Source organism: Musa acuminata, chromosome BXJ2-2, assembly GCF_036884655.1.
Source record: "Musa acuminata AAA Group cultivar baxijiao chromosome BXJ2-2, Cavendish_Baxijiao_AAA, whole genome shotgun sequence".
NCBI classification, from domain to species: Eukaryota; Viridiplantae; Streptophyta; class Magnoliopsida; order Zingiberales; family Musaceae; genus Musa; species Musa acuminata.
The window spans coordinates 31309238-31319371 of record NC_088339.1 but is presented as its reverse complement, the minus strand read 5'-3'; the positions used below and the strand labels follow the sequence as shown (position 1 = coordinate 31319371).

The window sequence follows — 10134 nt, the reverse complement described above, 5'->3', positions numbered from 1 at the left end:
GCCCAGAATGGCCGTTGGGCCCAACACCAGTGTGCTCTCTGGCGCCGGGTGCGCTTACCGTAGGAAGATGGACAAGACCAGAGGAAAAGTATGAAGTATGGAGAAATGGAAACCTGTCCTCTAAGAAAAGGGTCATCATATGCTCTATGCCACGATGACCAAAGGACCTTTAGGGTGGGTGGGCAGAGTAAAAGCCAAATAAAGAAGCTGAAAGCGAAAAGTGGCGGTCAATTCAACCCCGCTCACCCTAACCGCCTTGTGTTCACCTTCTCATGACATTAACATATAGGCCCTCCTCAATATTTGATTTTTGATTCGTGCTCATAACGACGATGAGGGTATGGTTGGTGCGTGATAAATAGCAACCTCATGTATATATAGGTTTTGGAGGATTGGGTTAGTTGGGTCGGTGGAGGGTGACGGCCTTCTGTCCGCGGTAGGGGACGGGGAGGGAAAGGTTATGCCCCGACGTAGAGAGGTAATCGATCCCTTCCTGTTTCGCCTCAAGATGCATTCCTTCCTCCGATCGAGATTCGACCCTGATTTCCTTGGCTCCTTCGTTGCTTCTGTGGTTCGATCGGTTGGGATTCTAGGGTTTCCGGTGTTGCCGACGCTCTGGGTTTGCATTCGATGGGCTGATGTTTAGTCGTATGCCTGTTACGGTGGGATTAGGTCTTTATCGCTGACAGCATTGCGATCTTGGCGTGATTCTTATGTTTGTCGCTTGATTTGCTTGATTTAGTCGGTGGCATTTCGTGGGATTTTGGCGATGCTGGCACCCTGGGTTGGCATTCTCTGGAGAGACTTCTTGATTTGTTTGATTAGTGGTATGGGTTTTGTTGAATTTGGGTCCATGATGATGAGCTATCTTTACGTGGTTGTTGTATATCTGTAGTTTAGGATTTTCTTGGCTGTCAATTGTTGGAATTTCATTGTAGTCCTCAGAAACTTTGCTGATCCAACGGTTTTGATGCCTATATCTTGTTATTTGTACCTTCTAAGTATGGATATATTGTTTTCTTTCTTTTCATATTTTCTTATGAAATTACATATTGAGATATTGGATCAACTGTTGTTGGTTTGTCATACATTGATTTGATTTGGAGGTTGTAAAGGAAGAATTGCTTTTCTTTGATCTCTTTAACTGGATTCTGGAATATGGAAATACAATAAGTAACCCTAATTAGTTCTTTAAATAATGATTTTCCTAAAACAACCCGAGTAAAATGTGGTAATCCAGGTATTGATGATGCTATAATCATATGTAATACTTTGAGAAAGAGAACATCTGTAGCTATCCTGATAACGAAAAGAGCTGTAGTTCTGCTGATGTATGTGTCTCTTGAAGAAAAGTTAATTTATGCAATTGAAGAATTATGATGGTATATAATATCAGAGTGACTTGAGAGTTGTACCTGTCTTTACCTGATGCATGTGCTGTCCAAATGTACAGTAACTGAAGTATGCTACGTTTTTAATTGTGTGCTTGTCCTTTTCATGGATAACATCTTGCATTAAACCAATATATGGTATTTCTTTTGCCTTTTCTTCCCCAGCCACTAAGTCGTGATTGTATCATTGTTCACAGTGCATCATATAGGGTTGGCCATGGAAGGTTAATGTTTCTTAGAGGGCCCTCAAGTTCTCTGTTACTGGAACAGCTATGGTTGTACCTCCTATTGTTTGCTTCTACGTAATGCTTAATGGAATATTATGTTAAGTCACAGTCATAATTTTTTTGTGTGTATATTTGTCTAGCAAGAGCATTTAATTCTAACGTTTTAAGTCCTTGTATCTGTTGGAGCAACACTATAATATAACAGTTTATGAAGCACATCCATTAACCTAGTTAAGTAATTTTTACTAATGATTGGTTCACAGATTTATTTTCTTATTTGTTGGAGATTTTTAGGAAATTGTGTTGATCTAGTGATCCATCATTTTGTTCCTGTATTCTAGGCTCTGCACTCTCGTGATCCTGTGGGCTTAACATTTACACTTCATACATGGAGCAAATCCCTTGTCAGTCAGCCCTTTGCCTCTGCCAACTCTTTTTATTTCAGGATGCTCTTGGTTGGCGGTTTCTTTCTCTTGGAGATTTCCTTGTCTCTTTTGTCAACTATACTTAGTGGCGAGCTCCTGTTCCATATCTGCGAAGGTCAGATTATGCAGCTTACTTTTGAAGTTGGTGTTGAATGAATGATGAACTTTTACAAGTAAACGAGTTATTTATGTTTATGACTATTATATTATTTTTTCAGTTCTAATTTGTGCTGATATAGGTATTCTGTTCCAGTGTACCTGCATAACTTCTGTTTGAATTAAATCTGGGATCTTAAGTGATTGACTTTGAAGAAATAATCAGTGGGGTGTGTTTTTGTTGGTCACTTATTCTGGGTATTGTCTTTTTTTTTTCAAGATGGTAACATCAAATTTTGGCTTTGTTTCTTCTCCATAGGATTGATGTTTGCAGTTCCCCTTCATCCTTGCGAGTAGACATTTCACTTGCTTCCTCTAATTCAGAACTGGTGCATATTTGCTGTTTCTTTCACTTGGGTTTCAAATAAAGCAATGCATTTACTAGCGAGAGATTGATTCCAGACTTATATGAAGGAAGGCAGAAAAAGCTTCGTTGAGCTTGAGTTGTTTTCACACTTTTGGGCAATCACATTTTTCATTTTATGTGACCAACATGAACTGCAGTAGGTCATCTGTGACTTTGTTCAAGGTAGAAAGTGGTTCTCAAGTGCTTTATATCGCAATTTGCTGAAAGACAAGGTTCCTGCAGATGGCCATCGCTTTGACATGGTAACAGGACCTATTACCTTTCAGCATTGGATCTCTGCTGAAGCCTGTCTCAGTAAAGTAAATTACATAGAACTATTTTCTTAAAGCATAGTCATTTTGTTGGTTCATCATAGTTCTTGTATTAGAGATCTGTCAAATAAAGACTTGGAGATTATACTAGCTTCAGCAGCTGAAAACAATGGAAAAGTAAGTTGGGTCACATTTGATGCTGTTTTGATGCATAATGCGGTGTCATAAATAGATCTATCGATTGTTGCAGGTACAAGCTAATTAAGGAAGTTGGTGATGGAACTTTTGGAACTGTTTGGCGTGCTATAAATAAGCAGAGTGGGGAAGTTGTATGTTATCTGCAATGTTATTGATGGGTTCTACCAACCACTGTTTGCCATGGATTTTTTTTTTCTTTGACATCAAGTTTTTTTTGGTGGTTTTGTAGGTTGCAATTAAGAAAATGAAGAGAAAATACTATTCATGGGAGGAATGTGTGAATCTTCGGGAAGTGAAGGTAATGTATTTCGGTGGGGTTTTCTTTGATATTTTTCATTTTTGTGATGATGTATTGTTGAATATGGTTATTATGCTGTTTCTTTAGTCTCTGCGACGGATGAACCATCCTAACATTGTGAAGCTTAAGGAGGTCATAAGAGAGAATGATATGTTGTACTTAGTATTTGAGTACATGGTATGACAATGTGGTATATGCTTTTGTTCTTGCTGCATTAATATTTCATGATATTTGATTTTTTGTGAAATTTTCAGGAATGCAACCTTTACCAGATTATGAAAGACAAAAGCAAGGGTTTCTCAGAGTCTGAAATTCGTAATTGGTACTTTCAAATATTTCAAGCCCTTGCTTACATGCATCAGCGAGGCTATTTTCATCGTGACCTTAAGCCTGGTATCGTACCTCGTGTCTTGTGATTATATAGTTATTATCATGGGCATATAATTTGTCAAAGACCTTTGTGTTTTGTGATTATAGTTATTATCATGGGCATATAATTTGTCAAAAACCTTTGTGTTACTGATTGACCAATAAGATAAAGATCACATATATCTAAAGCAATCAGAAAATCTTTCAAATGATGGTGCTAGTCAGTTTTCTAGGTTTGCTTTCATGTTTACCTCTATAAGCAACCAACTGCCTATTACTACTACATTGGTTATAAGTGACGATGAAGCCACTATCACATTGTCTTATCAGTGGCATGCTGTATTCTGATATTATATACTGTAGGAGCAATTTCTTGCACATATTGTGTGTCAAATTTAGGACTTTTAAATACTTCCATACATATCTTCATATTCGGTTTGTGATTTATGCTGAAGCCATGTTTTGGTTTTGATTAATTAATTATTCAATATTTAACCCAAACCTTTGTTTTTATATGATTATTGATCAAATTTAGGTGGAAAAACCATTAAATTAACAATTTTTAACTGGGTCCAGCCTGTACGGACTGGTCAAACCCATCTTGGTTGGCACGGGGGCATATCAACACATGGTACACCTCTGCGTTGGTCCACTGAAGGAAAAGTTATTATGCTATTTTTGAGGCACAAACGAACCCTTCTTCTCTGATGAAAGATTTTGCATTTTCATGTGAAATGTTGCATGGAGCTAAGAATCTAGATCTTTTCTCTTGTTTCTACCAAAGTGCTTGTTGTCTTTCAATGAAATATGTGCTGCTGTACTTTTTGTTCTTCGCTTTATTCTATTGGATGTAGTAAATTTTGGTTAAGTGTTCTTTAGATCTGCTACCTATTTCAGAGAACTTATTGGTCACTAAGGACATTATAAAGATAGCAGATTTTGGCCTTGCTCGGGAGGTTTCTTCACAGCCACCATACACTGAATATGTTTCAACCCGTTGGTAGGTATACTTCCATCTTGCTTTTACTCTACTGTTTGTATTTATGTTTTCTAATATGCGTGAATGTGCTTAGGTACCGAGCTCCTGAAGTTTTGCTGCAGTCATCTATTTACGATGCTGCAGTTGGTAAGTTTTTGATGTATTTATAACAATCTTGCAAGCTCAAAGATTTTTTGTTTTGTTAGTAATATTTGTCATATTGATTTCTATGGCATCTAGATATGTGGGCAATGGGTGCTATCATGGCTGAGCTATTTACACTTTGTCCTCTTTTTCCTGGCTCAAGGTAATCACAGCATCAACTTGTGCAGCTCATCCGAAGGTGCCAAAATCATGTTGTTCCACATATTTCATTGTTGTGTTTAACTCATTAAATCTCAAAGGCTCATGTTGTCTGTCTAAATATATCTAATACATAAAAGACTGATATTTTTTTTCTCTTGCTTTTGCTATTTCTTTTTTTTTTTCATAATTTGCAAAATTTTATATTGATCTTTATGATCAGTGATTAACATGAAATATGTGAATGATCAATGAAGAACTTCTTCACGACGACTGACTAAATATTTTATGCAAAAACCAAATATGTATAGTCAAGTGGTCTTTAAGTTGTTTTGTGCAGGTGAGTAGACAAATGAGGATCAAAGCTTTCTATTTCTTGCATGTTCTGGTTTAGTGATAGGATCTCCCAGCATTGGAACTCGATTCAGAAGGGACGGTTCAGTTAGATAAATATTTTCCTATGTATTGGACCAATCCAGCCCAACCCTTGATTATTCCAGGGTTTCGATTTGGTTGATAGCATAGCATGAGAGCCAGTATGCAATGTTCAACATTAGGTTGTTCATATTTGCTTTCTGCCTTCACAGCAACTTGGTTTTTTGTATGAAGCATCAACAGTTTATTTGATATGAGGATCAATCATCGGCAAGAGAAAGCCAGAGGGAGAGAATGGGGGAGGATTTTTCTCATATCTGTGGGTCAAGCAAGGTTAAAAAGGACTAAAGATTTATGACATTTGTACTATGTATTGATACTGGAGTAAGAAAAACACTAGGTTTGATTACGGACTTAAATTAGAGCCCAACCTAATGTAGTGTTTCCAATTTCCAACTGAAGGTGGGACTTGATTTTCTCAAGTTGCATCCCCATAAGTATGCTTACCTCAAGCCTTTAATGTGAAAAGAAAAAGGTTAGTGATAAATTACAGCCAAACGGACAGTATAATTTTTTTAGGTGGGTGGTTATGCTTTTACAAAAGCAAACTTACTGATTTATCTTGTACTTGGTTTTTTCCTTTTGCAAATTTTGTCTTTGAATTTAATGGTTTTTGTTTCTTATGCAGTGAAGCAGATGAGATCTACAAGATCTGTAGTGTTATTGGTAATCCAAATGAGAACTCTTGGGCAGAAGGCTTGCAACTTGCAGATGTTTTGAAATATCAGTTCCCTCAGGTAATTTATTTACTCATTGCTTGTTTTGCCAAGATCAACTCATGTTTCTTACAGTCCTTGAATAACAAGAATTAGAGTGTCTGCTGGCTTTTGTTTGTCACAAGCTGGATGGTACAGTATCCTTTGCTGCCATGTTCACCATGCTAAGGCATCTTAGTAATTCAGGGATGTAGCTGCACTTGCCATACCTTCTGCTCTAGCATATTCTTGGCTAAAATTTGGATTTTTACTGTTTAATATTTTTTCCTGGTTAAAATATTTGCATTTTGCCATATATTACAGCCAAAACTATTTGTTTATTTGGAACTGTGTTTCTTTGGTCTGAGTACCCTATTCACATTCTTGCACCATTCTGATTCATAAATTAAGAAAATTATTAGTTAGTAACAATCTTCTAAATTACTTTTTTTAGTCTGTGGCTTGTGACTGATTATAATGTTAGAATGTTTCTGTAATTAATTGTTACTGTAGTCCATCAGGTTGAAGTTAGGGTGTGCTTCAATGCATGGATAAATTCATGGAAATTAGTTTTCCCTTGGAAATTCTTTTGCATTGTGTGGTTGCCAGGAAAATTAAAAAGCCAAAATTTTTCCTCTATATTTCTATGAAAAGTCGCCTTTTCATTGTCTATGTTATTCCTTTGCAGATGAGAAAAGACTATCATATCATTTTTTCTATAATTTGATGTTAACTCATGTCTACATAAAGAGGTCAAGTTTTAGTTTTCTAGAATCCCAAACACGTCAAAGGAAAAGAAAACCTGTTCTTGTTTCTTTGTCTTCAATCCAAGCAAATTTTATTTACTTTACATAAAAATAAATTTTCCCTGTAAACTCTTTCCACCATTTTCCTTGCAAAAAGGGACATGTCATTACATTTTTTACTGATTTTGCCACTGTTTAATAAGATTCACCATCAGGACGAGCCACAAGGTTCTATGGTTGTGCATTATGATTTAGATCTACATGTCTGCATTTTATCTATAAACAAGTGTTTGTTTGAACCAAGGTATGCAATACCGTACACCGGTGTTTCGAGGTTGGCTCGGTACGGTACCATGTACCTTTCGGTACATCAAGGCATACCGAGCGATACACCAGGACGTACCGAATGGTTTTAAATATTTCTTCCTCTTACTGTAGCACTGTAGCACGTTCCGTCCGGTAGCGGGTGGTCCGCGTACCGGTATGCCGTCGGACCGGTACGTACCGCACGTACTGGGCGATACTATTCGAAATTGCATACCATGGTTTGAACCATGATTTACCTTACCGATCTGTATTGGTGTACCGACTAGCTATCGGTATGGTGGTATGTACCGAGCTATGCCGAACATACTAACACATGGTACATGGGAGCATATTGATACTAGTCTCTTGTCGGGCCAGTATGTACTGTCCATACTGAGCAGTACGCTATGGTACGGTTAATCTTGGTTTGAACTTTCTACTTTGTTTTACCAATTTCTTGTGCAACAGAGGCTCAAAATTAGCTTCTCTTTATTGCAATTTTTTATCTTCTGAAAAAGATGGTATGTGGCTTTGTTTCTTCATTTATCATATAGTTTTACTTTACCATAAGTTATCCTAAAATGGATTTTTTTTTTCGGTCTGCAGTGTTCTGCTGTACAATTAGAAGCACTAATTCCATCTGCCAGCAAAGAAGCAGTTAACCTAATTAAGGTACAACCTTATTTCTCTTTTATGGTCTTTTTAGGGATACAACAATAATTCTTATTCTTGATTAGTTTAGTCTTTATCTTTTGACTCTAATTTGCTAGTTTTCTATAACGATCCTGTATTTATAGGCACTTTGTTCCTGGGATCCCTGCAGGAGGCCAAAAGCAACTGAAGCCCTTCAGCATCCTTTCTTCAAAGTGTGAATCTTTCTGTCTTTCCTTACCGTTCCTATTCTTTGTATTTTGTGAACAAAGTTACACAAATTAGCAGGGGCTTTTTACAAGAAAAGATGCTAATACATGCATTTCTATTATACTTTAGGCATGCCTTCGTATTCATCCGTCTTTCCATTCAAGACTGGCAGGATTGTCACATACACCCCCTGGTATGTTCTCCTATTTGTGTTCTTATTTTTGGTCGCCTTGCCAACTATTCTTGTGTTGGTTTTTGACACCAGCATGTTCTTTAACATTTATTGATCTTTTTCTAGTGGGGAATAAAGGAGCTTTGGGGCAGAACGGTACTAGAAGATATTCAACTGGTCCACTGTCTGTCACAAGATCAGCAAATAATTTTATTTCAACAAAAGCAAATGGTTCTCTGAGGGCTGGTAATTTAACAGAAGTTGTACATTATCTTGTTTCTAAATAACCAGAGCAACAGAAATTATTTGTAAACTCTCAGGTACTATGGAGCAATAAATAGGCAACAAGTATCATCTGAAAAAACAGTTGATGACTAAAATGTGCAATTGGAAACTAAAGAATGGATAGGGAGAAAAGTAAAAATAAAAAATGACCGATTAAGTGAAAGATTAATTAAAAAGATGGCTGCCTGACATCAGAAAGCCTTTTGTTGAAATTTGTCTTCGTATAGTCCTTATACAAGCCTGTTTGAATTCTTGGTCCCAACAAGGATTTTCAGCTAAGAAACTTATGTTGCAAAACTTTCGAAGTGTATGAATTTAAGACAGATCACTTTTAATCAGTATCTCATAAAATCCTGTCTAACACTTCAAGATCTTCAAACTTAATTCTTGATTATTTTCACAATTGAAGTTGTACTTGAAATAGGATAATTATAACAAAGGATTTATGACCAGAATCAATTAAAATTCATACAAAGTTGATAAACATGGCTGATGACCAAGAGTACTGGAATCCTGACCTTATCTGAACAAGTCATGCATCCTTTTATAATACCATGTGGAATTGACATGAAATTTGTTGACCATTGGAGTCTCATAATTCCCATGATGTTACAGGCGTGCAGAGGAAACTGGAGATGAATGATAAGGTAATATGCTTTTAGTAATCTATAGGACCTTTTGCTAATATGCTATTCTTGTTCTTATTAGTTATTGCACTATATCTAGGAACTCGAGAAAAACGGAAGATCCCTGGGGAACAATCTGAGACAATCTCGATATAAGCCTCCAGCAAGAAACAATACAGGCAAGTTGTTTGGAGTGCTTGGCTGTCCTATTCAGTTATTTGATTGTTGACTTATTGAAGAAATAATTCGGACATTTCTGGCAATTCTATTATGTGCATAGGAGCATTACTCAACTTTGTTAATTTTTTTGTTTCTGTTTTGACATTTTTACTTATACAACTGAAGACGTTGAACCATCATGTTGTGTAGAGTTCACTTTCCAGCATGTTCTGTAAAATCATCCTTTTTAAATTTGTGCAGCAGGATATTTGGCAGTAAAATCTCAGAAGATTGTCGACGTACCAGGTAAGATGCCATGCACCAAAATTGCTGAGAAACTGTCACATATGTCACTGGATTCTGGTATACAGAAGGCAGGTAAACCACCACCACATGAGACCCCTGGTAGGAGGTATTCGAAGAAGTTGTAGGCTGAAGTCCATCATGGTCGCTTTTTAAAGGTTTTGAAGTAATAAACTGTTACTTTGGCTTGTTTTTATATGCACCAAAATGTTATCCGGTGTGGTCGTTGATGCCGAGCTTGGTTTATACGAATCCATGTTATTTGAAATTATTGGCTCATTAGAGGAGTGTTAATTCCTAACTTGGTCGGTTTGATTGTAAGTGCTTTCACCTACATGAAATGTTTGATATAGCATAGTAGAAAATCCTTACTTTATTACATTGCTTTTCTCAAAAATGTTTGATGACAAGAGCTGTGTTGAGGTCCCCTTATCGTACAAGTTACAATGCCTATACGAAGAACGGAAGACTGGTGCCGTGTCCAATTTTTACAGGATATCATTCATGATAAAAATGTGCATCCAGCAGGAGGGGATTTGGAGCTAAAGTAACCACTAAAAAAGTAAGTTTCTTCGGTTTGGT

General features: G+C 36.8%; 1 protein-coding gene across 8 annotated transcripts; it reads left to right on the top strand.

Annotated features, from left to right (window-relative positions):
- The first annotated feature begins 331 nt into the window (after window positions 1–331).
- LOC103975245 (cyclin-dependent kinase F-4) lies at window positions 332–9931 on the top strand. Of its 8 annotated transcripts, XM_065096770.1 has the most exons (20): window positions 602–662; window positions 743–827; window positions 1960–2158; window positions 2283–2369; window positions 2459–2994; window positions 3068–3146; window positions 3245–3313; window positions 3401–3490; window positions 3568–3706; window positions 4580–4682; window positions 4756–4808; window positions 4902–4968; window positions 6028–6136; window positions 7753–7818; window positions 7944–8012; window positions 8137–8200; window positions 8306–8425; window positions 9080–9111; window positions 9191–9269; window positions 9511–9931. In XM_065096770.1, exons 5-20 carry the CDS (start codon window positions 2987–2989, stop codon window positions 9678–9680), a joined length of 1317 nt encoding a protein of 438 aa, XP_064952842.1. In that variant the 5' UTR covers window positions 602–662; window positions 743–827; window positions 1960–2158; window positions 2283–2369; window positions 2459–2986; the 3' UTR covers window positions 9681–9931. The 8 variants fall into 8 exon arrangements, with proteins under 8 accessions (XP_064952845.1, XP_018678034.2, XP_064952841.1 ...); XM_065096773.1 differs by lacking the exons at window positions 602–662; window positions 743–827 and adding an exon at window positions 332–478 and having other exon boundaries at window positions 4619–4682; XM_018822489.2 differs by lacking the exons at window positions 602–662; window positions 743–827 and adding an exon at window positions 332–478.
- The last annotated feature ends 203 nt before the right edge of the window (window positions 9932–10134 follow it).

Excerpts from the sequence above, each read along its gene's own strand:
- LOC103975245 (XM_065096769.1), top strand. Across the intron at positions 4,969-6,027 it reads CCTCTTTTTCCTGGCTCAAG|TGAAGCAGATGAGATCTACA; the intron begins GTAATCACAGCA and ends TTTCTTATGCAG. Across the intron at positions 6,137-7,752 it reads TGAAATATCAGTTCCCTCAG|TGTTCTGCTGTACAATTAGA; the intron begins GTAATTTATTTA and ends TTCGGTCTGCAG.